At 46.6% G+C, this 27,185-nt stretch overlaps 1 protein-coding gene across 2 annotated transcripts in view; it reads left to right on the forward strand.

Moving 5' to 3' along the window:
* PRDM1 (PR/SET domain 1) overlaps positions 1 to 27,185 on the forward strand; it is a 32,652-nt gene that overhangs the window by 2,363 nt on the left and 3,104 nt on the right. The window contains exons 2-6 of one of the 2 annotated variants that reach the window (XM_075145584.1): positions 7,122 to 7,370; positions 14,189 to 14,308; positions 17,486 to 17,738; positions 25,530 to 26,641; positions 26,951 to 27,079. In XM_075145584.1, the coding sequence (XP_075001685.1) occupies positions 7,122 to 7,370; positions 14,189 to 14,308; positions 17,486 to 17,738; positions 25,530 to 26,641; positions 26,951 to 27,079 (1,863 nt within the window). Of the gene's footprint in view, positions 1 to 7,121; positions 7,371 to 14,188; positions 14,309 to 15,585; positions 16,089 to 17,485; positions 17,739 to 25,529; positions 26,642 to 26,950; positions 27,080 to 27,185 lie in introns of those variants that run through there. The other variant, XM_075145583.1, reaches the window with a different exon arrangement.

Consider the following 27,185-nt stretch of genomic DNA (forward strand, 5'->3'; position numbering starts at 1 on the left):
TGCTCCACCTTCCCGAACGAGCTCCTCCAGAAACAATAGCTGGTTGATAAAGAGCAGATAAGCAAGGACACCCGGCTTAAGAATCTCTCTGCTATCTTTATTTTAAAAGCTTTCCTGGGTTTTGCAAAGTAAACATTACAACATTTAAAGAAGGATAAGGTGTCAACTATTTAATGAGAAGTTGTGTTTAATAGCCGAGGAATTCTTCCCTCCCCCAGCCAACACACAGGTATGAAAAGACTGTTATTTCACCACCGTGGGGTAGGAAAGGTGGAGAAATGACAACTGTACTCTTAGAAGCTTAAAAAGTGGTCCTTCAGCCCACCCCTGCCAGATTTCCTTATCAGCTCTAAACATACAGTCACTATTTCGAATCCTTTGGTCCTAGATGCACGGTAGTCGCATTGCTGGATCTGTGATAATCTGTGGGTAAATATTTTCGTTTCCACCATATGTGCTTTGTCATGGTGCGTAGCTGTTGTTTTTCTTCATCTGTGTTGAAACGCGCTCCGTGGCCAGTTCTTTGTCTGAGAAAAGTGGCGTGGTTCCACCCATGGATCTCACCCTCCTTCTGCTGTGTTCATCAACTCCACGAGATCGGGCAGCCTGGAGAGTATCTGAAATGGAAACTAAATTGTGCAGGAACAGAGTCCGAAGTTTCACTGTGGTTCATATCACCGTGACTTACCAGGCATGTTGAGGAGAGAATGCCCCAAAAAGTGTCATGACTGCCAAGTTGGGAAGACACATGAAAGTTGAATTAATGCAATTAATTCTGAGGTGACTTTGTTATGTCAGATTGTTGTGAGCTTGTTGCAGGGCTGATGTCTGAAATATTCACAGGAGTGAGCCTTCTAATATATGTATACCATCCCATCCCTCCTCCATAACAATTTGGAAATCAGCCTATTTTAAAGGAAAATTTCCCAAAGCACACCCTTTCTTCAGTCCTCTGTCACCAGTAAGGTTAGAAAGCGGTTGGAATGGGTTGGCCTGTTTTCATGCATTTTTCCTCAGACTCAGTTGCTATGGACAGAATATTCAAAAGTCCTTGTTTGGGATGAGGAAAGTTGGTTTTTGTGCTCGGGTTTTCTTGGCCTGTATAAGCTTGGGTTGGTAGAAACATGCAAAGACAACACAAGCGTTGTTGTATGGGCTCCTGGCTATCATCCCTACCTTTCCCAAGACCACCATTGCTCAGAAGTGTAATGGGAAGGCTGATGGCAACCAAGAGGGGAACATCTGTGGTCTTTGCTGTGAGGCATTTCCCTTCTCGTAAGGGACAAGGAGATGGCTCCTTATGTTTGGTCCAGACTCTGAAGTCTGCTGCCTTCTCCCGCAACGAAAAAAAAAAGTGCAGTGACAAAGCCTCTGCTGCTGCTGCTTTCTCAATACCTTCACCCCAGCTTGCTTCCTGGGAAACAAGAGCGAGTGGCTTCAGTCTGTTTTGCCTTTGCTGCTCAGCTGCGTTCGCAGTGAAGAGAAGCCCAGCTTCTCACAGTGACTCCTTGACTCCTTGCTCTCCCGATAGCGGGCCCAGATGGCCTTGGCTCCTTCTTCTCAAACTCGAGCCTCAACCAGAAGAAATGGCTGAAGCTTCGTTCTCGCTTCTGTGTGCTGTAAGAATGTTTTTTCCATTGGAGGAGGGTTGTTTTGGCTTATTCATAAGTCATTTGAGTAGTATTTTAATAAGGCCTAGCTGGAAACAAAAAGGGATATGGTATTTTAGCTTGACTCTTTTTTTCTCTTTTTAAGGAAAATTTCTTGAGAGGACAGAACAACAGAAATCAAAAGAGATGTTAAGGCTTGCACTACGCGGTAACTGAGGGTGCAGCCAAAAGATCTGCTCTTGGTAATGCAGAGCCGGGACGAAAATAAACGTAAAGGCATTTGGAAGTGCTACAAGGCAATGACCAGGGTGCTCTGTAATTAAAGGCAGTCCCTGAAAGCTGCATGTGTTAATTCAAAAGCCTCCTGGCTACAATATACACCACCCCAAATGCCCTTGCAAAAACCTTCATGTAGATTCAAGTGCAATTTTAATTTCTCTCCTTATAGGCAATACCAGTCTAGGGCATACAAAGCCTCTGAGATCGTATCTGAAGCCTATAGGCTGTGTTTTGTAAAGGTCAGGCCAGCCTGTGTGAAGGCAGCTTTAACTTTTCCTGTTGCACAGTCACTAGGGCGTGCTGGGTCTCTCTCTTTCCCTTGAATCTGACAGCAACCACGTCTTCAGAAACGTGGCCCCAAAACATGGGTGTATCTCAGCAGAACTTGAAAGCAAGTTCTTCTTTGAGTTTGATTTCTCAGTTGGCTTTTAAAAGATGTGCAGTCGTGCAACTACATCATGTACCTTCTCCGAGTAATGACCACAACTGGTCCCCAAATGTTTACCAGCACAAGGATGCCTACATGCAGGAAGTGGGAAATGGGGGTGGGTCTGGTAGTTACTCTTGATGTGGTCAATCTGCCACTGACCTTGTTTGGGTAAGGGGAAGGGGAGGATGTGAAAATGAGACTCTGCTTTAATCTCTTGTGTGCATTTTATCTCCCCTCCAACTTTCTAAAGAAGTTTCATCTATTAGAGCCAGCTCCCTTCCCTCCTTCTTCCCCTTACAATTACAGCTCTCGCAGGCGCAGGGAGAGCGGCGGCGGCGGCGGCAGCTGAGGCTGAGTCGCGCAGGCTTGTTGTTGAGCTGAAGTGGTGATAGCATCAAAGGAAATGGATGGGGATTTCTGAGATCAGAGCTGTTAGGGCCATTCATGATTTGTTGCCAGGCTGAAAGCTGCTGCAGAGAGAGCTGCCTGAGAAATGCTGATTAATACGGTGATTGAGGTTTTCTATGAGCGAGAAGGAAAAAATGTAAATATGACTAAAAATGTTCTTTTTGAAATGAACAACATTTTGAGATTGCGCATTCCAGACAATAGCGGCTACTGGTATGAAAGATTTCTATAAAAGACCAGAAAACTGCTGGTTGAACAGGGCATCTTTTTATGTTTCTCTATTAAGGAGGAAGGTCAGAAGGTCAGTCTATATATTTCTTTAATGGCAGGGTTTCCTTTGTGATTTTTACTTTAGTACACATTCTTAACAATTTGTTTCTGTCTCTTCTTTCTTGATAACCTTAGTTTTATTCCAGATCAGGCACCATTAGACTAGACCTGCACGCCTATGAAATCCCTTCTCCTGTGCTACGGTAGTTCTGGGCTCAGCTTCACTGAGACACCTGGAGCTAATTTCAGGATAGCCTCGGAGTGTGCCACGGAGTTATTTGAAGTCCGTAGGCTTCATAGGCTGTACTCACCTCCCCAGGCTCCGGGGAGAGCGCCGCACTGACCTGGGATATTGGCATCCTCCTGTCGTCCTGATGAATATTTCACTTCATCTGATCTGATCTAATCTCTGCTTCCTCTTCTCCTCCAGCCCAAAAACATTCTCAGTTCCTTGAAAGGCAGATTTGCTTTTCTACTACTCTCCTTCACATTAAGAAGATCAGCCCCTGAAGGAAACACATCAACCCTTTTCTCTTCCCCCCCCACTCCCCCTGTTTTTTTTCTTTCAAGCTAACAGGGAAGTGAAAAGCTCTGAAACAGCTGCCTCTCAGAGTGAGACTATTTTTCGGTAAAATAATCACCTTCAGTATGACTACATTGTTTTTCTGTTCTATGCGGTGTGACTCAGCATCAGTTAATTAACCCAATCAAGTAGGCCGGATTTCTCTCCTTTAATGAATGGTTCTTCCTACTTCAGAGCCTTCCTAGACCTCATTTTGGATGCGCCTCGGTTTTACCGGGTATATCCAATTACATTTATATCCTTCAGCCCAGTGCTCGGGCCACCTCTCTTGTGGAATTACGCCGTGGTGGAAGTTAAGCCAGGACACTCACTTGCAAGCAGTTGCCCTACTTATGTCTGCTGCCACGAGCCCTCCTGTGTTAGCGCATACAGAAGGTCTTTACACAGATACACTATTCTCAGCGTCGCAGACCGAAAATGGCAAGTAATCCTTTCCACGCATCTTTTTATCAGAGGGAGGAGGAGCAGGTTAAGGGAAAGGGATGTGTATGCGCCCATCAGAGAGACAGACAGGCACCCGGCTGCTTAAAACGTGCTTTTTTTTCCCTTTCTCCCTTCTTCCTGTGAAGAAGTCTGTAACACCCAGATTACCCCAAAATATAAGCACGCGTGTGTTTAAAAGAATGTGAAAGTAGCTGCCACGTGAAGTGCCGGGAAAGCGATGAGAAATACGCTCGCAGACGTGCGAGAAGGAGGAAAAGTAGTAGAGCTGCCTCGCGGTGAAGCAGCTAGCGTTTGCAGTGGGCTGTAGATGGCTATAAATGGAATTGTGCATCACCGTTCCTCTGAGCCCGAGGACGCCTCGCTGAAAAGACAGGACCACTGAAGGAAGTAAGGCATCTGGTTGTTTTGTAATGAGAAGCAGGAATGCTCTTAATAATAAACAAACAGGACATTGTATGCCATCATCACAGGATGTCCTTCCTTCAGCCGGTACGCTGTCTTGGATCGGAGGAAAAAAATGGGGTGCAGGGTCCGCTAATTGCTATACCAATCCTCCTTCCATCACCAGCATGCTCCCGGACGGCCGCTTACACCTTGCCCTGTGCAAGATCGGTGCTCGTTTTCGTACCACGCTGCAAAAGAGGCGTCGAGTTTGGAAACGCTGCCTGCCTTGCCCTGCTCCTGCGAGCTTCCCTGCTGCTGCTTAGGAAGAGGGGGAAGATCTTACTTGGAGGAAGAGGCTGAGATGTTTTTCCTAATTCCTTTTACAAGCGTTGATTAGAAGGAGGCTCTGGAAAGGGATAAAATCAAAACTCTGAAACTCCCAAATTGGTCATATCAAGTAAAGTACTATAATTGTTAAGGTTTGGGAGTAAGCGCTTTAAATCGGATTTTAATCAATATTCTGGAACCTGGAAGTCATTTTAATTGTTATTTTTATAGTGTTCTATGTAGTCAAATTGAGGGAGAACGAAAGCGGGTACGTGTTTACCTCCGGAGCTTGAAATAGCACAGAGAATAGATTTCTAGTAAAAACCGTCTCACGTGCGCTTCTCCTGCAGCGCAGAGGTGCCCGCCAGACCCCGGCCGCTGGGCAGCGCCGCGCCTCTCCCTGCTCACGCAGAGGCCGTCCCTGGGGGGTCGAAAGGGGCGAAAAAAGATTAATAATTAAAAAGAAACCCCAAACCCCTCTCGGGTGGGTTGCGCGGGGGCTGGGCGCAGGGCAGGGGCGGCAGGTAGAGCCCCACCTCCCGCGCTGTAGGGGAGAGGAGAGGGAGGGGCCGGGCCGGTGCGTGAGCGCGAGCGGCGCGCGGGCTACGCGCGAGCGGCGGGCGGGCGGTGCGAGCGCGGCGCTGTGGCAGGCGGCCCCCCAGCGTTTCCCAGCGGCAAGAGCAGGGCGCGCGGCAGCACCTGTCTGACAGCGGGGGAGGAGCGGGAGGGGAGCGGCGGCTGGAGGTGTGAGTCAGTCTCCCGGGGAGCCAGCCGCTGGAAGGAAGGAGAAATGTTTACTCGGTAGAGATGAGCCAGGTTTGCCGCCGACGGTGGGCTTCGGTGTGGACTCTGCCCCGGTAAGGAGCGCGATGCCTCCCCTCCGTCATCCCTCCCCCCCCCCCCCCCCGGCTCCTTCTCGCCCCGGCGCCCGGAGGACGGAGCGAAAGTTTCCTGGTCGCCTCTCCCGGGGCGCGCTCCTCTGATCAGCCTTAACCCTTTCGCCCCGCCGCGCAGCTGTCACCCCCCCACCGCCCGAGTTTCGCTATTACTCTCCTCTCCCCCTTTTAATGCCGAGCGTCAGTAAACACCGCACCGCTCGCCTCGACTGCAGTCGGGACGGGGCGCGGGGGCTGGTGCCCGGGCGGCCGTGGGGGAGCTGCCTGCCGCCACCCCCCGCCTCAGCCTCCCCGGGCGGTTGCCGGCGGCTGCGGGCGCCCCGGCCGTGCCTCCCCGGCGCGGGAGAGGCGGTCCCCGGGGGGGGCGCCGGGGGCCTCCGGTTAACCCGGAGTCGGTCAGCCCTTCGCCTCTTCCTCGGAAGATCGTGCTCTTTCGGTCTTCGCGTCTCGTTTTTCCCGGAGGAAGGGCGTGAATGTCACAGCAGCCGCGTATCCGAAAAGGAAAAATGAAGGGATTTTACGCTGGGCTTGAACGTCACTCCCAGCTACCGGCGTAGGCACAGATTTTGGTCCCTAATGAACCTTATGGGAAGAGCCCGACCTAGTACCTGTTCGGGGATAGGTTTGATAACAGTGCTTCTCTGCTGAATAGGCAGAGGGGCTGAAGGACTTGGTGGAACTGTCCTGCGAGGCTCCTATCCAGAGCTTTGAGCTAGTAGTTCTCGGAGGTACCATCAGAATTAAAAGGGCTAGAAGAACTTGTTTCAATTATTTATTTTATTTATTTCCCCTGCTCCTTTTTCCTTCTCTTTTTCGGCCCCCGGGAAGGTGTTGCAGTGCTTTGTGCAGGGCTGCTGCTGCTGCGGGGATGCTGGCAGGATGTCGGCTTTCTCAGCCTTCCATGCCAAAGGATAAGGGGACGTCAGGAGGAGGCGGGGGGGGGCAGGTTGTTTTGAAAGTTGTTTGTGTGTTGAAAGCCGGTGGGAAAGTTCAGGCTTCCCCATTTGGAAGAGGCAAGGCTGGGTTCCGCTCTTCCAACATGCGCTTTCCATTTTTAGCTTCATTCAGACGCAGACAGCAGCTCCTTTCCTCTTCCTCTCCTTGTTTGTGACACTTTCTGAGGCAGCTTTTCCACAGGCGACTTAAGTGGTCTCACGGCCATGACCCCACGTTTTCTTCAGCATGGAATATTTTTTTTCTCTCTGAGGCATTAAGGAAAGGGTCTGAAAAAGGTAAAGCGATTGTCAGCCTGGGGATTTTTTCCTCTTTGTTTTTGTTCCCTCCTCGTTATTACCGAGGCTGGTGTTTTAAGGCGCTGCTTCAGCCAGAGCAGCTTCGTTTACACTGCTTTTTGCCTATTACTCAACTGTACCAACTATCCTGCATACGCTTTTAAAGTGTCACAGTCTACTGTATTAGTCACGCTGTCTCAACGGAAACCACAACACTGAAGGACAATGAGGATTAAAGGCTGTTTTCTTATTTTCCAGGCTGCTACACAGTGTAGCTCGGACGCTGTGAGTTTCAAGAATCTGGTGAAAGGGAGAGAGTGGACAATGAAAATGGACATGGAGGATGCTGACATGACTCTGTGGACGGAAGCCGATTTTGAAGAGAAGTGCACGTACATTGTAAATGATCACCCGTTGGATCCCAGTGCCGACGGAGGCACCCTAACTCAGGCAGAGGCTTCCTTGCCAAGGAACTTGACTTTCAAATACGCATCTAACTGCAAAGAGGTAAGCGGCAATGCTCTGGGGAAGGTTGGAGTCAGACAAGCCAAATCACAGCGCTTTGGAAAGTGTGTGCTCACCCTGGCTTCCATTCTTTAGCACACACACACGCACACTCCCCCACCCCAACAACAACAACAAATGCTGCCCGCTGGCTTTTAAGATGGGACCCTAAGAAGTCTTTTAAGAAACTGTGAGCTGGTCATCTGTCGTGTAATATTTTCACTGGAAGTCACAACCAGCCTATCCCTGAAACTGGTTCTGTACCAATTCGCAAACAGTTAAATTTTCACACAATTTGAACAGCATCTGAATAAGCATATTTAAACTGTGGGGTAGTTCTCTGTGCCAATTTCTAGACTGCTGTTTGCCAGGACCATTCATTGCCTCTGGCTCTGAGATTAAAGTGCCTCAGTTGTCCAATAAATAGCTTTAAAAAAAGTAGAGAGGAAAAAAAAAAATTCCTGGAAATGTGTTTAATTATTTCTTTTTGTTTTCCCTTTGGTTATGAAATTGCTTTATTTTTTTTGTGAGCTTGCCATATTCCCGACTTCCTAAATTCTTAAAAACTCCGGCATATCGGTTAAGGAAGTGATGGTAGAACTGTAGCAAGCTTGACAGAAGGGTGGCCGTAGCTTAAATTAACTTTTGTTTATCTGGGACAGTATCTTCACTGGTAGCTAGCCGTGCGAGTCTGTCCTATCCTTGTCCCTGGAGTGGGTACATTCTTTGTTGTTGTTTCAGAAGGGCTGGAAAGAAATGAGCCCGGATGAGCAATTTGGTTTTGTGTTTACTCCTTCATATAGAGTAGCTATTATAGCTAGGTGTGATGTTCGGCGGGGTAATAACCCAAGGGACAACCCTTCATTTCTCCTTGTGCTGAGACTTGTGGTATAGCAGCTATTACCTGTGCTTCTACTTTGGCTAAACACACTGACCACAGAGCTGAAAAGAAGAGGCACACTCATCCGTGCCTATCAAATATTTCCTTCCAAAGTAGGTACTTGTTTAATCCTGCGTACAGAAATAGGGCCGGACCCCCAGCTGGAGGGTATTGGCACTGTGGAATTTAGCTTGGCAGTGCCTCATATAGTGCCGAGTAGGTTTGGTAAGAGGTTAAAGCTAAATTCTCCTGTAAAATCACTGTTCTCTTCCCATCTGCCCGGCCCTGCCCTGCAGAACTTTGGCAGAGAAAGGACACGCTCCAGAAAAAAAGTGCGAAACCTTGTTTTGTGTTACTGCATTATTAGATAGGTCTTACTTTGGTGGGGGGGGAGATAAAGCTGCGACTCTGCTGTGTGATACGGGACGGTTTCTTGATTGAAGGATGAGCTTGCAGCGCGACAGCTCGGGCAGATCCTCGGCAGCCGGCTGGTGACTGATTGGCTGCTCAGGCTGCTTGCTCTTTCTGCCCCCGTGCAGTCCTGCTGCCGCGGCAGGAGACGTCCGAGGAGCTTTCAAAATTCCCAGCGCTGTGTTTGGAAACACCGAGGTGTAATTTCCTTACGCTATAGCTCAGGTCAGTGAATCAGGGTAGAAGGATTGCTGCCATCTCTGTATAAGAGGTGGGGGGGGAGAGAGAAGTCGTTGAAAGATTCTTGGTTCTTCCTTGTAAAATGTGACCCGTGCAGCTCCCTGCTAGTGGGAGTCTGAATATAGGACATCCTCCTTTTGTTCTCCAGAGTTCCCCCCGGTCTTTTATTTGCGCTGAATAGCACCTACTGTAAGGAGCAATAGGAACTTTGGAATCCTGGCTCTTTCTAAGGTAGCTCTGAAAGAAAGGGCCGATCTGATCCTTTTTTTAACCCCCCTTCAGTGAAAGCTACGGTCCTGTGAATGTAGGGACAGGGCACTCATTTGCTGCTTGTCTGCAGGGTGAAGTAGTTGCAAATGGCGTAATCCACTTGTGTTCTAGCAACTTCTGACATGAAACATTATTTTTTTTCTTTCTGCCTTCCAAGTTTGATTTTGTTCAGCGGGGTCAGTGCTGGGTGTGTGTTGCTCTTGCAAATCAATGTTTGTGGGGTCAGCGAGGGAGCCTCATTCTGATTTTGACCTCATGGAAAACCACTGGAGTCCTGACAGCTAGATAGGGTGGGTTTTTTTCACTTGCGAAAGGATGAGGTAAGACTTCGGGGGATGCATGCGTGCGTGTTTGCCAGTGGGTTTCAGAAGTGAGCTGTCTTCATTGTTAACTTTGGGGAGAGCTGTGGCTTCATCTGGTTGAGAGTTTTAAATGCTGAGTCCGTTTATTGACAAAAACATATATAATACATCGCTTGTGAAACGCTAATACTGTCATGATTAGATCATGAAATCCTAGTGCTGTCACGATTAGTATTATATCTCCACTTGGAGTAGGAAAAGTACTGCGTGCCTGCTTAGGAGGGAGGAAGTACAACCGCTGTTGTTTGGGGAGGGTTGCTTTTTGATTTTCTTTTCCTTGCATGCTTTGTGAAGCGAGTAGCTCCTCTTTAAAGGTTTATTGAATTTGCAAGGGAGTCCATGACACGTCATACTCTTGTTTATTCTTGGATCTTGATCGGGATTTTTCTAAAGGACGCATTTTTCATTATGAGTTCACAGTATGTGTCAGCATTTTAAAAAATGAGTTACTACTGCTGGTAACATTTTAGGCTGCTAGATTTACATGAAGTCATTTATTTATTTCTATGCGTGAATTATTTATCCTTTCCTCCAGTTTTAGCAATTGACAAAAAATGATGAAACGCAGTGCCAAAATCATGCTCTAGAAGGCCATATGTGAATAATCTTTTTCATCCAGACATTTAAAAACATTTTTTTCAATAATTTTTCCCTTTCGTCTCAGTCCTTAAACCTGAACAGCCCTTCTTGATATGAAGTGCCAGTTATTCTGCTGTCTTGAATATTACTAGTGCCTCATCCTCGTCCGTGAGCTTGACAGAGAGAAACATATCTCAGCAAACCCATTACTTGTTGCATTTCTCTGGTAGGGCCGTTCCTTAGAGACAGACTGAATCGGAGATTTTGATGAAAGCAGTGATTTTGAGCTGTTAGGAAGTGTGCCTCGCTGACCTCAGGCACTTGCTCTCCCCTATTGCTTTTATTTTATTTCTTCTATATATGATCACCGAGGAAGCGGTCTGAAAGCATTTTATTTCATGGCATCTCTGTTAGAAAACTGGTCACTGTATGAAGGGGTAAAATTTATGCAGGCTTATGTAACTGTGGAACTAGAAGTTAAAAAAAAAAAAAATCAGTGTTATTCTAGGACACATGGTGGCCTTCCCTATTTGCATTTGGAGAATACTGTTATTTCACTGAAGCCAGTAAGAGTTTGTTCGGTGTTGTGGTTTTTTTTTTTTTTTAAAGCAGTTTAGTGATCCCACTGCAAAATATCCTCCCCTTGCAGAATTAACAGGGGTCGTTGTTTAATTCCAGCGCCCTCTCCCCAAACAAAGATGTAGGAGTGCTGGTCTTTCACAGCGCCTTTCAGTATCAAATTTGGAACCGGCGCCCATCCGTCTCCCGTCCGGGGGCTGCGGGCAGGGCGGGACGTGCTCTGCCAGCCGGCCTGCTGACCCGGCCTGCCGGGCTCCAGGCGTGCCCGTGCCCGTGCCCGTGCCCGCCGCCCTGCTCCCGGCTCCCGGCCGCGGCCGCCCGGCCCCCGGCGCCGCATTAGGACCCTGGTCAGTTCCAGGGCCGCCGCCGCCCCGGGCTGCTCCCGGCCCCGGCCCCGGGCTCCCCCCGCCAGGCCAGCCCGCAGGCGGCCGGGCTCTCCCCGCCAACCCGGCTGGGCGCCGCCGCCGCAGGCCTCCGGGTTGTAGCTGGCCCGCGCTGGCCAGCCAGCTCCTCTCGACCCATCCCATCCCGCTCGGACCGAGGGGAGAGCGGGTTCGCTCAGACCAGCCTCGGCAGGAGCCACTGCTGCCCGCAGCGCCGGGAACCGGCCTTGCGGCTTCAGGCTAACGTTTGACTTCATCTCCCTGCTAGAAATGCTGTTTTACTGAAAGGAGAAATGCGGTAGCGGCCCGCTTGCAAGAGTGTTGAAAGTTGGAGCTTTGAAGGGAGAGGGGTAAATGTCTGTCGAGGGGAAATTGTGCTGAAAATAGCGCGTTGCTCCCTTACGGCATGGTTTAGACCCAGAAGGCTGCAGAAGGGCAGGAGGCTTTTATTTGTGGGGAGCGAGCTCAGGTCATGCTCCCCTGTGGTTCCCTGCCACGAAGCTGTTTCGGAAGGTCTCATCGCCCAGAGGCAGCAATGTACTGAAGGACACCTGGTGGACACAAGTCTGAAATGCCTCTCCGCGACAGCTTCTCGGCAGCCCGGAGACAGCTTCCCCTCAGCTCTGGACGTGGAGTTCCTTCGCTGTTTTGCCTACTTCGTGGCCTCTTGTTAAGCCCGTCCCCCCCCCCGTTTCCCCCCTCCCCAAGCTGCGGCAGGGCAGGAGCCCCTTTTGGCTGCAGCAGGGGGGCTGCTGGCAGCCTGGAGCCAGCCTATCCTGGCACTGCCGGCACCCCTCTCCTGGAGGGTACCCCTCCTCGACCACAGCAGCTGAGCTTATGGGGGCACAACGGAGGCCAAGAATTGCTGACCAGAAAGCCACCCTCGGTTAAAAGTCCTCTGGACAGCTTTAGTCTGGTTTAGCAAAACTTCAGTGTTGGCACACACAGATGTGCAGAACATCCTCTGCCAAAATAACCTTCTGATGGGTACAGGGTGAGAAATTGTCTTTGTGTTCAGCTGCACCGGGGGAGAAGCAAATACTGCATGTAAGGTGGATATCAAAAAGTATCTATCTGCTGTGTCAGAGACACCAGTTCAGTGAGTGTTTCAAGTTGACTAGTTCGAGGAGTGATTTCTAGAGATTCTGAGAATTTCATTAAAGTCGTTTTAATTAAGGCCAAGATATTTTAAAACCATGAAAAAACTCAAGCTACCATGCAGTAAAACTGGTAGGGTGTGCTGTAGCTTGGTTGTGAACTTTTCTTGAGAGGGCAGATGGATGTAAATGAAGATATATGGGGAAGATGAGAAGAACATCTGCCTTTTTCAGCTCTCTATGAGAAATGCACAAGCAAGACAAAAATAAAACTGAGCCACTGAGCTTGTTTCAGCTTGTGGTAGGTGTAGGAAAATTTCTGGAAGTCCCTTTTCTCTCTCTACAGTCCAGATGCACAGATCAATGGAGCATTTAACTACCTCTACTGTTGACATTTAATTTTTTTTTGTAGTGTGCTGAAACACATGTTGAAACACAGACAAGCGCAAACAGCCACCACGTACACCCAGCAATCTGTTTCCGGGTGGATTACCTCCTTGATTCCATGGCTGTTACTTGTCCCCTTTATTTTGACATTTAACATGAAATTATGCTAGGCGTTAGTTGTTTACTGGGATTTTTAATCTTGACCAATACACAGGCAAGTATTTCTGTGTCTGTCTCTCCCTCTCTCACATCAAGAGTGATACAACAGAGGAAAATGTAGCATGAGAAAATCACAAGGCTTAGCTAATTTGTGAATTGCTGTCTTCAGTCTAGGGTTTTTACCGTCCTTCGCTGCGAAGGACTGTTACGAAGAAAACGAAATGCTCACTGAAGTGAGCTATCTGCAGGGTCTGACGAGTGCTAATCTGCTTTGGTAAGAACGTTGGGGTACAGACAGCAGTAATCCCAGCTCTTGGTGTTCGTCAACCACTTCTGCTGTTCCTGTCTTGTTCTGAAATCCTGGCGAGCAAAAAGACAGGTGGCAAGATGTGTGAAAGGGGTATCATTAATACATTTTGCCATGAAAATTTGGTTATAATACCAAATTAATGGGCTTTTTACCTTCCTTTTTTTCCCACTATCTGAGCAGCAGGATCAATCTTGCAAAGGCTTGGGGTTTTTTGTTTACAAAATTGTTGGTTTTCTAACATTGTTTGGATACATTAAATTTAAGAAGATTGGTGAGGAACAGAGAGAGACAAAACCAATAACTCAGCAGTGTTTTGCAAAGGGTTACTCCAAGGCACGTTCTTCTGAATAATGATGAATTGCTTCCTGATTTGTGGTCAGTGACTTTTTTTGGTATAATTACTGTCAAGAAGGAAGCTGAACAACTAGAGTACATTTCTTAGACCTAGCATAGTGGAGCATTTTCATCAAAACCCTTACGCCTTTTTGACCAAACCCACTTGACATATGTTACCGGAACTGCTGTCTCCTTTATATAAAAGAGGGTGATCTGTGAGTACATGTCCCAAAGCCATTTCATATTCTGTTTTGTGTGCCACTGCATGCTGGTGAGAGAATTGTAGGTCATCTTTTTTTTTGTTCTCCTTTTGGCTAGCAGGTATAGAGCTTTTAGGTATAGAGCGAAGGAGGTGGGGGTGGGGGGGAGGTTTCATTTTGATCTGGAGGAGCAGTCATTCCAGTTCCTAACTTATTAGAAAAGCGAGCTCTGAAGCAGTGAAGTGATTGATAGCTATTGAATAGTTTGTTTGCTGGAACTAGACTTTTGGAGGTTGCCTTTGATAGGAGAAATAACTTATGAAGGTATTTGACAGCCTCTGTACATTTCGCTTACTGTTTCTTCTTGTAAATGTATTTCCACAAAACACATTTTTCAGGCAGTGTTCATCTTTGGCTTCCATATGTCTCGGTAAGATGCTAGTATCTAACAAAGCTGGTTGTACCATATCCAACACGATTGTTAATTTATTTCTGTTTTGCTAACCTGTCACTAAAAATTTCTTGCATCGGTTGCTTTACCTTCTTAAGTTCGGGGGACAGGGGAGAGGAAGGAAGACTGTTCGATTTCTACTGGTGATGGACTGATCCTGTGCTGCTCTTCTTGTAGGTCACTGGAGTTATAAGCAAAGAGTACATCCCAAAAGGAACGCGCTTTGGACCCCTGGTAGGAGAGATCTATACCAGCGATACGGTTCCCAAGAATGCGAACAGAAAATACTTTTGGCGGGTAAGCAGGAAAAAACAGCACCATGTTGTTGCAGTAAGCAGATCACTAAATGAGTACAGCTGAGAAGCTGGGTCACTTCCTGCTTCAGACCTGTGTGAATGCAGGGGGCAACTTCTGTACGCTGCCAGGCACGAACAGAGCCAGTGGGGTGAACTAAGCCGAGGAAAAGCCTGGCTGTCTTGGATGTAGGGACTGTGTGGGTGGGGAGAGCTGGGGAGATGCACAGCCCTTTGTCTTCCGAAGCAGATCGGTGCTTGATTGTGTAAAGAAATAGTTCTGCTGCTTGCTGTAGGGGCAGGTTATTTTGCATTTCTTCAGAGCGGAAAGTCATTCTTGTTTATGCAAATATCACATATCCTTGATTTTCCAGCTATGAAGAAGCTGTGAAAGTACTGCATCATCTTTTACTCTGGAATTATGATACATTTTGTGACATTTTTCCCTAGGTTTTGAATAGAACTGCTATAACACAGTGGTGGTGGTCTTCAGTGTGTATCATTCAAGTCATAAGCTTTTCTAGTCCACTTCAGAGAGTGTTAAAAGAACAGCCCACAGATCTTAGTGAAAAGAAGAATCCATTAATGGCAGACAAACACTAGAGGTGATGCCTAATTTGTACTCCGTAGTATAATCTGGAAGGGAGCACCAGCCAATTTGTTTTGGCTTGGGAAGTCTGTGCTGGGGAATGTGCTTCTAGTTTATCAGTTGACATAATCCTCAGTCTCCTTTACAGACCCATTATTAATTGTTAGAGAACATTCCTTCAGCCCCATCTCCTTCCATGGATTTGTTTTGCTGCCTTCTAGCCATTTAGGTTGTGTCTAAATCGGTGGATTTGGGAGTATATCCAAGCCTCTGTGCCCGGGTGCCTGCCTGCCTTAGCAATATCCCAACCTCATATCCAGGTGAAACCCAGGGCAAGCACCAGCGTTCCCCACATCCCTTTCTTCCTACTTAATTGCATCATTTTGGTTTTCTCAGATCGTCTTTGTGCGATGTAATACATCATTGCACAGGCAGTTATTTGCATGAGTGTTTTTACAAAGCAGGCGATTGTTTTCACATTCATAAGGCTACAAAATGTTTCTTTTAGACGAATTTTTCGGGAGCTTGCGTCCAGCATAGGAAGAGACTGGTATGCTGGCCCTAGCGCTGCCAGTTGCTAATAAGACGGCAGACATTGGGAAGAGGGGCTGCTAACCATCTTGCAGGACTTCATTCATATATTGAAGCAAGAAAGATGACATCATTCTCATGATGTGATTTTAAGCTTTAATGCGGAGGGATCCTCGGAAATAATATCCTAGGAGCCATTCTAAGCATCGTTAAATTCCCTGTTATAATCTCTTGATTCGTTCAAGACACGCTGCTGCACCGAAAATGAATTCCTTCCTAGGGGTCTGAAACAGGCTTGCATATGCAGAGGAAATTGTGGGAGATAACTTCCCACATGTTATTAAAGGCATCCTGGGCTTGCTGGCAGGAGCAGGAACATCTGCTACGCGCGCGGGGGGACGCTGCCTGCGCCTTGCCCGCACGAGGGGAGCGGGGCCGCCCGGGGCCGACGTCATTTCTGGGAACCGCGCCGTGACTCAGCACATCTGGTCTCGCCTTCCCCAGAATAGGTGGGAGCCTGGTGGGGCGCCTTCGCCCCGGAGCCAGAGCACGGTGACCGGCAGCATCCATAGCCCTGCTGTGGGAGCTGTGGAGGGCCGATTTGGGAAGCGGCGGCGGGCGTCGAGCGCCGGAGCCCCGTGTTCCTGGAAGTTTGCAAGCCGGGGTGAGCAGAGAAACCCGAAGGCTCCTCTTGATGCAGCACAACTCACCCGGCTCCCTTCCATTTTCTCATAACAAACACACCGCAAAATCTCTCGCAAGCTGCTTTGATGAGGCCACATGTATTTCCCCCTTCTCAGTTTACAGGAAGTTACTCTTAAAGAAAGTGATTCTGGTGTTTACGGCCCGCGTTAAAGGGCCAGGCTGCCTCGCCCCTGTCCGCCGGCAGCTCTCTGGGGGAGAAGAGGAGAGGTCCTGGCGGGCCGGCGGGCGCTCACAGGGCGCGCTGCTCGGTCAGGTAGGTGCGAAAGGCAGTGGTGTGAACACAAAGGCAGGAGCACGCCGTGGAGTGTTTTCCCCCCCGCGATGAGCTCTGTCTCCCCTTCGGAAAGGCATTTCCTGCTCAGCGAGGTGCGTCGCTGGTTCAAGCTGCTCCCGCTTCAAGGTCTGGCTTTTGCCCAGTCATCTGTTTTGTGAAACCCAGGTACCCCATTTCATCCAGCACGGAGCTAGTTCCCCCCAAGAGTAAGGGATATGTCTTTAACAAACGTGTCTCCTGGATTTTTCTTGATTTTTTTTTTTTTTTAAAAACAATTCTCTTATTCTTACCGCTTTAAGAAACAGTAGCTTCTCTCAGTGATTGGGACTTCTTTCCCCCCGAGCCGCTGAGCAGTTTTTAGAATCATGTTTTCTTTCCCCTCTGTGGACAAGCCAGAACGTGTCCCTCGATAGGAAAAGTGACTTCTCATCGGTTGGCCCCTCTCCAGGTCTTCGTTAAGTTATGGCAGGTGAAGTTCATCTTTGCCTCGCCCAGCCTTTCTACAAAAGGGCTACAGTCCAACTATGAGCAAGTGTTGCTTTAGGACTCTGGGGGGTGGAGGATGTTTGCATAGTTTAAACCTTTGGGCGGAGGTGGTAGGAAACTGCAAGTACAGAGGCCATAGAAAAAGGCGAGAGAGACTCTGACGTAGCACAGCCAGTCAGTCTTATACACAGGTGACTCAAAGCATTAATGCAAGCATGCACTCAGACCTGCAGTCATTAGCATCACCCACTTGTTGATCATAGCACCAGGAAAAGGACTCTAAGGTAGACTGTTCACGCAGGGAGAGTACTCTGCATTTCAGATTTTGGGTCTGATTTGTCTGTACTAGCAGAGGCACAGAGGCTAAGCAGAAATGGAAAAGGTGACTGTGGACTTACCTTTGAATAAGCATCTCTTTTCTTAAGGCAGAGGATATCGTAGTTGGAAAGGGGAGGACCCAGCCTGAATTCTTATTTCAGGAATATCTTCTCGTTTTTAAAAAAAAAAAAGCTTATCATTTTTCCCCTCTGGACTCTGTGCGCACATGTTGCGTATTGTGCGTATGTATATTCATAGGCACTTCCTCTCTATTCCAGATCTATTCAAGTGGTGAGCTTCACCACTTCATTGACGGATTTAACGAGGACAAGAGCAACTGGATGCGTTATGTAAACCCTGGCTACTCTGTTCAGGAACAGAACTTGGCTGCTTGTCAGAATGGAATGAACATCTACTTCTACACCATCAAGCCCATCCCTGCCAACCAAGAGCTGCTTGTGTGGTATTGCCGAGACTTTGCAGAGAGGCTGCACTATCCCTCCTCCAGAGAGCTGACAATGATGAACCTCAGTAAGTGGATTACAGTATAAACAAGGAATGCTAGTAATGTCTCTTCTGCCTATATGATCTAATAATAAGTTGTATAATTACACAGCTGCATCATCTGTTGTGTCACAGGAGGTAGCTCGGAGTGGAAAAGGGGAATTAAAAAACCCAACACAACCGAATGAGTTCCCTGTGCCCGTTCAAATGTAAACAGATTATAAAAAATCTAAACAGTTACTGGTTTACAATCTGAGTGTCATCTGATGAAATTCTGGACAAACAATCCGAATATATCCTCTGCCTTCAGAACCATAGATGTTGGTTCACTCTGAGACCTTCCAAGTCCAGATCTCTTAGTGCGTTGAGCAAAAGTCTGCTTTGATAGCGTATACTAAAGGCTGTCCAGTCATGCTCCCAAAGGGCTGCCCTCACTGTACAAGGAAGTGGCCATATGCCACGACTCTGTCTAGGTGTCTGACAAAATATATGTTGATTGCATAATGCTCTTTGAGCCTTGCATCTACACTTACTTATCTTACAGGAGCAAACCTCCTGTGGTCTTCTCATCTGGTTACTTGTTTTTTAAGCTCAGTGTATTCTGTCCCCGTTTCTTGGCTGTATATCGCAGCTTTCGTTTTCTGTTCAAGAATAATAGCACTGGTAGCAGCGGGAAAAGGTATTTCCAGGAGTTTATCTCTGTGTTCCTCTGTGGTTTCTGACCATTTCCAGCCTCAGCGCTTTACTCATAGCTTAATCACTGCCTAGCACGTCACCCAGAGCCCCTTGAAGAGAGGGAGAGATTCTTGCTGACTTCTCATTTGATTCTTAGGCTGCCTCCCCTCCTGCTAGCTGCTCTGAGATAGAGCAGAGCATTCTTTTGTCCTTCTGCCAGCGCCTACACTGAAATTTGAAGGAAAAACTGCAAGCAGGTTTTTTTATAAAAATGACTATTTGCTGTTATTTGGCAACAAATAAAGGCTTATAAAATATCAGTGTTACTTTGGGGATCATTAAAGGTAAAATGTAACCCCGCATCATGAAAATGATGTCGCACATTCAGATTAATGAAAAGTACATCTATCCTCCATGGATGTTGTCCTTTCACCAGTTTTTGGTCTTCCCCTACTAAATGTAATAAATTATAGAAGAAAATTTGCTTTCTCTTAATGGCAGAGGGAAGAGAGGGGGGGGATGTCCTATGCTGCTATATTCCCTGTTCAAAAAAATCTCACCGATTCTGTCATCTTTGCACATGTGTCATTTCACCACTCGCTGTGCAGTTTTATTTCCTGATACGATGAACTGTTGGCTTTTCAGTGGGACCTGCAGGTGGGATGACACAACAGCATTAAGGGTTCCCGTGGATGAGGAGTTTGCAAAGATCCAGCCAGACACATTTGGCCACTAGCTAGGAGGATACACAAACGCAGTCTCAGTTTCCTGCATCTGCTGGCATCTTAGGTTGCCTTGCAGAAGTGGCGAGGAACGTATTTGTAAAGTGTCAACTAATTACTTGGTTACTCTTACTCAGGTCAAAACTGGGGGTGTCTGGACATGGGCAGAATAATCCATTTTAGTAAAAGTAGGCTCCATACATGGATTTAAAGAGATGGGATCTTGAGCAACGATTGTGTAGTTCAGTCTTAACATTTGAAAGAGCAATCTTTCCAGATGCTGAGGTTGAAATATTCCTTCTTCTTTTTAAAGATAATTCTGTTTAAACCATTTAGAAATTTTATGTTAGCCCCTTCCACCTAAAGAAGATAGCAGTTCAGAAAAATGAGAAAAAGTTCTCACTTTTTTTACCTTTTCCCCTCATCTTTGTGACAAACACATTCAAGCCTAAGGCCTGCGGTTAGGCCAGAAACCCTACAGGTACTGTAAGGATTGAGGTTTTCTAAAGTTTTGGTGCCCCTTCTTGAAAAGTACTGAAAAAAATCCAGAGGTTTCCCGAAGATGCTTATTTGCTGAAGGCCCTGTAGCAACAGTGCGAGCAGGTATGGTTTTTCCAGCGTTAGTGCTGGAACCAGATAAGTTTAAAGTGAATGTTGGCACCGTTCAGTTTTCTTCTTCCCCCTTCCTCCCAGGCCACTTCTTCTAAACCTAAAATTGACAGACATCCCGCTGCCTCTCCGGCCTCTCTCCCTAGCGCAAGCCTGGACAAGGTGCCCTCACACTGCGTTCGTCTATGAATGAAGTGGAGAAGGCTTGTCCCCAGTTAGCTAGCATCCTGCGCCTGCCGCAGACGTGGGACTTTGCCCCATCAAAACATCTTAACACAGCCTTGCTTGGGGGGAACCCCACTGGTCACCTCCTTCACCTGCCAGAAAGTCAGGAAAGCCCTCTCCAGCCACACGGATCGCTAGTAATTCGGTCTTTAAAGTGGCACGGCGTCCCTCGGAGGATCAGGCGAGCATCACTGCCTCTCCCAGCTCCTGGCTGCTGGTTTTGGCACCCTCTGAGGACGAGGGAGGGAAAGTCGGGGTCCAGGTCCCACCACAGGCTGAAGTCAGGGCTCCCTCCCGCTGGGGCACGTGCCCGCGCGAGCGTGGGACAGCAGCACTGCCAGACCCACGGCTGTGGTGTGTTGCGCCCAGCTCCCTCCCCACACTGCGTCTTGGGTGTGCAGAGCATGCCAGCGCCCGCGGGAAGCTTTGGAAGAGCCGTGCCTTGGCTGGTTGCCCAGCCCGGCACAGGAGAGGCCACCTGGGACACACACCTTCGGAGAGCTTCCAGTGTGGCCTCAGTCTTGCCAACTTAAAATATAGACAGCTGCTTTAGGTGCCTCAAGGGTTTGGGGATCACGGTCTTGAAGTTCAGCACCTCAGTTCCTCTTTAAGCACTCGAGTGGGATGGGCCTCTGGGGAAAAATGTATCAGAGAATTTCTCTGGCTTTATTTCCTGTAATTAGTGGCCTCAAAAATGAGAGAACCACCACTTTAGAGCATAAATGTATTTACACATCCACATATAACATCTACTTGCCTCTGTAACAGCAAACTTTCAAATTAAAGGTAACTTCTCCAGCATTAGTTCATTTGTGCCACAGAAGGAAAGCATCCAGATTCAAGACAGCAATTAGTCATGTATTTAGTTATGGGTTTAACCCTGTCCTCTGTGTTTTCTTGAATTGGGGCTTTTGACCCAGTCCTTCAGACGCTGAAGCACACACCTACCTTCACGGCCACGATTAGCTCCGAGCGGAGCTACATAACTTTGAGTGGATGTTGAAGTGCCTTCAAGGAGTTGCACAATAGTGGTAGAAGCAAGACTCCGTGTTATCCCAGCAGTGGAAACTCAGTCTCGTTTCAAATGATCCCTCTCTCCTTCCTGCCTGTTGTGAGGCCACTGATGTTGTTTTCTGTCAAGATTTGAGATGTCACCTTCGGATGGTGCCACTGTCCAGTACATGGTTTTAAGTGCAATGGCACAAGATTTCTATATTCTGCTGGCCAAAAAATCAATTTTTGGTAATTTGTTAAATGTGCTTAACCTCATTCATCTGCGCCTCAGATTGTCTTTTAGTCTGTGGTATTTTATTTTTGGACTAGCGAACAGACCGAGGAAATTTGTTTCGGGAGTCCCACATAGTTCAGCATTTCATTCCTACCTCATTGTAGGAGGATTATTTGGTGATGGAGGTTGGAGAAGGTAACAGTATTTTTAAAAAAAAATTTTAAAAAAACCCCGAACAATTGCATTGACTCAGGACATGACTATTTGATAATAATGTTCATGTATTGCAATCGTATGATGCAACTTCCTGCTGCTCATGTCCATGTTTGTCTCCTCAGTCAAGTATGGGCAGGTGACATCTTTTGGTCAAGCTTCAGGAAAAAAGTTTGAGTTGGAGGGAAGACAATTTGCATATTTACAAAACATTTGGCAATCTTTTTGTTTCATTAACAGGTTTAATGAGGTATTATTTAAAATCTTTCAGATTCTATGAAGATTAACTTTTTAATGCTGTTTCTTAAATGTGATTTATTCTTTTCTTCTTCCTGCTGGCCCTGACACACTGGCCGTTAGCTAAGCCCTGCCGCTCGCTTTCCCTTTTGTTTATGGGCAGTTTCACTTTCTGGTTTTGAAGCTTTTCTGTTTGGGTTGAGAGGAAACATCTGCACTTGTTTAAAAAAAGCCTCCTGGAATCTTCAGAAGGGCTTAGGAAAATTATTTTTAAATTATATGAAAGGTTGTCTTCACAAAACCAGAATTTGGGGGCTAAAGTTGACTTAATATTGAGGATTATTTGAAGGCTCCCTTAAAGACCTTCTCTGAGCAAAATGTTTTCAAAGGCATGCCACCCTGCCTTGGACACATTCAGAAAACAGATGATCAAATTATATACTTCTAAATGTTGGTCTCCATTCTCATTTTGAGTGGAAACACTCTTTGTTTTGCCTGCTTCACAACTTCGAGATTTCTTTCTACTAGCAAAAGAGGTACTGAATTTAGATTGAAAATGTGAATTGGCATAATTAAGCTCCACCGTGCGAAGTGTTCAGTACCATCTCACTCCTATTACTATTGAAATTACTGTCTTCCTACAACCGTTTTTCAAGTTTTTAGAAAAAAACAGATCATTAGATCATTGTTTTTGTGAAGTCTTTCTCAGGCTACAGCTCGGAGCCCAAGAAATGTGAGCAAAGCCTGCGGCTATGCAGCAGTCTGTAGCTGGAACACCCACATTGGAGAGACTTCAGGCAGCCCCTCTGCTCAAGTTTTATTAATACTTAAAAGTAACAGGAGTTTTGTCCCTTTTCCTCTTGCACGCACTCACTATCTCAGATCTGAGAAAAGAATCTGTTGACCTCGGTGAGAAGTGGATCAGGCTCCTAAAGAGGCACGTCTGGGTTTTTTTCTTTCATTTTTCCCCCCTTCCCTCAGATCAGTAACTTGCAAATGCAGCTGCACTGTTCTTGTTTTGTGATGAACCTCTTTTCTGTGTGTCTCTCTGACCACAGAAACTAGACAGATCTTGGAAGAGTATGTGCCTATATTTAGTGTATATACGTGTATATGGGGTGGGAGGGAGAAGTGCATTTCAAGAGCAAGAGGGAGACATTGTGATCGGTAAGAACTTAAATCTAAAATCACAAGTTAAAAAAAAAAAACATTTACAAGAAATATATCTCTCTAACTTTGAAGTATGGCTCCTTTAAGAGCAACAAGAAAGGTTGTAAACCTCTCAATCAGTTTCAGCCCTGGTTTAAATCCACGTTCAGTATAAAACATAAGAACCTCTCCTTGGCCCTTTCTCTTATTTTACATGGTGCTGACATACTTGTTTATGTTTTGATCTCTCTGGTGTTCCCAAGTGTCCCTTGTGCTCAGGTAATAGGGAAAAAAGCCAAGAGGTGATTTATGGATCAAAGATAGCTTGCAAACTGAAGAGAGCTGTCACAGTTAGACTTGAAAAATAATCTTTAAATACTGTGATTCTGTCTATACATGGAAATTAGTAGGAGGGGAGGCTTTACCGGAACCTCTGAAGGAAAGAACAGTTATCTTTAGTCTCTCAAGTGGGGACATGGGCCTGTTGCACAAAGTAAGTTACGTTCTCGGCTTGAGCTTCCTTTCTGTCACTCATGGGCTTGCTCCGGCGCATAAGGCACGTACGTCCTCACCCTGATGTTTAACCTTGTGACAGTAGGAGCTGTTCCTCCAGCTGAAGCAGCCCCGATTTCTCTATCACTTTTCCAGCAGCGCCAGCACTTCTCCTTCCTCTTTCCCTCCCCCCGGCCTTTTTTTCTTTAAAAGAGAAAAGTGTCAATTTGAACTTCCTGCTTGACAGACCCCACTGAGAAACTGATACGGGCCCGATAAGGTGGTATTTATTTATTTTCTTCTGCTGTGAGGCTTCACAAGTCCTGCTCCCTGCCCCCCCCCCCCCCCGAACTTTCAATACTTCCCTGTCTTGATACTTCCCAATGCTGATAGCGTCACCGGGAATGTTTGCTCTGAGACGCTGGCGTGGTGACAGGCAGCTGATAAGAAGATGTAGATAATATTATCCACAGTGCCGTTCTGGAGCTTCTTGAACCCAGTAGGACTTCTATGTTATACCCAAAAATCTGGGTGGACATTTAAAAAATGAGTTACCAGTCCACGAGTACAGACAAAATGACAAAAGAAAGTAGATGATTTTTAGTGCCAGACAACGCTACACACTATTAATTTATTTTTGAAACAGCTCTGCATTAAACCTTAACATCGAGAGAAGTAATTGGGAAGCTGTCTGCACGCTTGTGTGTGTACGTGCTTGCTGTACAACACACCCTATGTTTTATCATAAATATTTTAATTGAACATACCTGTGTTCAACTGCATTTCACTGCAACTTGAAAACACAAACTGCCTACATATCTCAAACTAAATTTGCTTGCTACTAGTCTAATGCCATTTGCAAAAGGATGCTACTGTAAAAGTGGGTTGCTGTGAGTAGGAGCATGCTTTGAAAACAGCTGTTTTCTTGGATACATTTAATAAATGTCTGTTTCGTTGCCTTATAGGGTAATGTTGCCAAATGATAGATTCCGTCAGAGTAATGAATAGTGAAGCAAAGAATCCGTGTTGAAAGTGGCGTGGTCATTGCCTGTTCACATCTTCCTCACTGGGTTCAGCTGGTCCTCCAAAAATCAGAAATAACTGTTTCTCACCCCAGTTAGTGAAGTCAGTCTCCCAAAAGTAGAAATTTGGCTAAAGGGCTGCAACAGATACACATACCTGTCGGCGTTGACTCCTGATGGAAAATCTTGCACATAACTAACCACGAATATGAAACCTTCTTGTAGTTTTCCCCCTATAAGAAAATATCTTACAAGTCATCATTTCAAGATTATGTAACTATTAACTTTGGGAGATTAGATAAAAGCAGATTTCTTCTTCTATTGAAGACATCTTTCAGTGTACTGTTTATATTATATTACGTCCAGATAACAAGGTAGAGTCTTTGAATACAAATAAACAGTGTATGCGCTGAACTGAGCCGAATGGGTGCTAGGTTCTATTTCCTTCTAAATGCATATTTCTTTTGCCTTTTTTTTTTAAAGTACATTTCAACTTAAGCTGGAGCCAACCAGTCTTGCTTTCTTTTGCTTTGCTTCAGCATTTTTTTTATAGAGTACAGCTGTAAGCAGAGGAGTTTTGCATAGACTGAATGCCACAGAAATCTGCAGTAAATAGTCTGCTTTGTTGTAGATGTTCCTAAGCAGTATATTTAATGAGTAATGATCTGTTTACTGATGGAGAATACCTTCTCTTTGAAGAAGGCTTTCATCCTAGCCAGCCATGGTTTTTTTGGTACTGTAAGTAATTGAACTGGCTGGTGAAGTGACTGCTGCGGTTTGGCAAAAGCCGATTTGTCATGCCTTGTTATTTTACTGAGGAACATTTCTGGGAGCTTGCGTTCTGCAAAGTCCTTCTGTTAAACCTGTATTGGGAACAAATGCATGTTACCGCATTTATTAGAAATACTGCTTAAATAGACATTCAACAGCGAAGCTAGTCAAATTTAAGGGGAAAGAAAGGGGAAATCAGTTTGCAAAGTGGAGACTAGCCCTCTGCAAATGAATCATCATCCAGGTCTGTATGTACTGGCTGGTATCCCTTAAATTAACAATGGTTTTTATTAGCACTTAATACCAGCAGGCATTTCTTCACACAGAAATTAGTTTTTTGGCGAGTTAAATGATTGCTCATCTCCGAGAGTGGCCCTTCCTTCCCACTAAACTTGTAGGAGTTAGACTGTGTTTTGAAAAGAGATAACGACAGTGGCATATCTAAATAATCATTACCTTATCTTTTGTATTTCAGCACAAACCCATGTTAATCCAAAGCAGCATGGTGCTGATAAAGATGAGCTCTATCAGAAAAGCATCCCAAAGAAGGAGCACAGTGTGAAAGAAATCCTGAAAATGGAATCCAGTCCTCCAAAAGGAAAAGACTTCTTCCAGACCAACATTTCACCAGTTACTCCAGAAAAAGACTTAGATGATTTGCGTAAGAACTACAGCCCAGAGAGGTGTTTCTTCCCTCGAGTTGTCTACCCAATCCGACCTCACATTCCAGAAGACTATCTGAAAGCTTCCTTAGCGTACGGGATGGACAGACCCAGCTACGTTACTCACTCACCCATCCAGACGTCTACTACGCCGAGTCCTTCCGGGAGGAGCAGCCCAGACCAAAGTTTAAAAAGTTCAAGCCCTCACAGCAGTCCAGGGGTCACGGTTTCACCTCTGGCACCTACTTCCCAAGAGCACAGAGAGCCATACTCCTACTTGAACGGATCGTACGGCTCAGAAGGATTGGGGTCTTCTTATCCTGGATATGCACCCCCTGGCCACCTCCCACCTGCCTTTCTACCGTCCTATAACCCCCACTACCCCAAATTCCTGTTACCTCCTTTCAGTATGAGCTGTAATAACCTGAGCGCTTTGAACAATATCAACGGCATCAACAATTTCAATCTCTTCCCAAGGATGTATCCTCTTTATGGCAACCTGCTCAGCGGAGGTAGCCTTTCCCACCACATGTTGAACCCCACCACGCTCCCCAGTTCATTGCCCAGTGAAGGAGGCCGTCGATTGCTGCAGCCTGATCATCCGAGAGACTTCCTCATACCAGCACCTAACAGTGCCTTCTCTATCACGGGCGCTGCTGCCAGCATGAAGGACAAGCCATGCAGCCCCACCAGCGGGTCACCCACAGCTGGCACAGCAGCCAGTTCAGAACACATAATGCAACCTAAACCTACCTCAGTGGTGTTGGCTGCCACCGGCGGTGAAGAAGCCATGAATCTCATTAAAAGTAAGAGGAATGTGACCGGTTACAAAACCCTCCCATACCCACTGAAGAAGCAGAACGGGAAGATCAAGTACGAATGCAACGTTTGCTCCAAGACCTTTGGCCAGCTCTCCAATCTGAAGGTAGGCAGTGGAGAACAAGACACGAGCCTTCTTGGAAGGCTCTGGTTTCTCCCTGTAGGTTATCTAGGAAAAGCAGGGACAGGCCTCTCTTGCTTGTTAGGCTGTTTATCGGTCTGGGCTTAATACGGCACCCCCCCAGCAAGAAAGCATGGTTGTAAAGACAGTGTTTTAATACTGACGCCACCTAATTAACTAGATAACATTGTATTTTGGCAATGGGAGTCTTCCGCTGACTTTAGGAAACATCTGAAAGTACTTTCGTTACAGTACTGGAAACTGCAAATTGTTAATTGCTTTGTTTCTCCCTAGGTGCACCTCCGAGTACACAGCGGAGAGAGACCATTTAAATGCCAGACTTGCAATAAAGGCTTCACGCAGCTGGCTCACCTCCAGAAGCACTATCTGGTACACACGGGAGAAAAACCCCACGAGTGTCAGGTACGTAACACACCAGAGACAGCTTCCCTTGGAGGCCGAAGGGACAGCAGGGCCCGTGCGCACCCCGTACGGCGCGCGGGGAGGGCTGTGCGACAAACCCTTGGCT

The sequence above is a fragment of the Calonectris borealis genome, chromosome 3 (assembly GCF_964195595.1).
Source record: "Calonectris borealis chromosome 3, bCalBor7.hap1.2, whole genome shotgun sequence".
Taxonomy (NCBI): domain Eukaryota; kingdom Metazoa; phylum Chordata; class Aves; order Procellariiformes; family Procellariidae; genus Calonectris; species Calonectris borealis.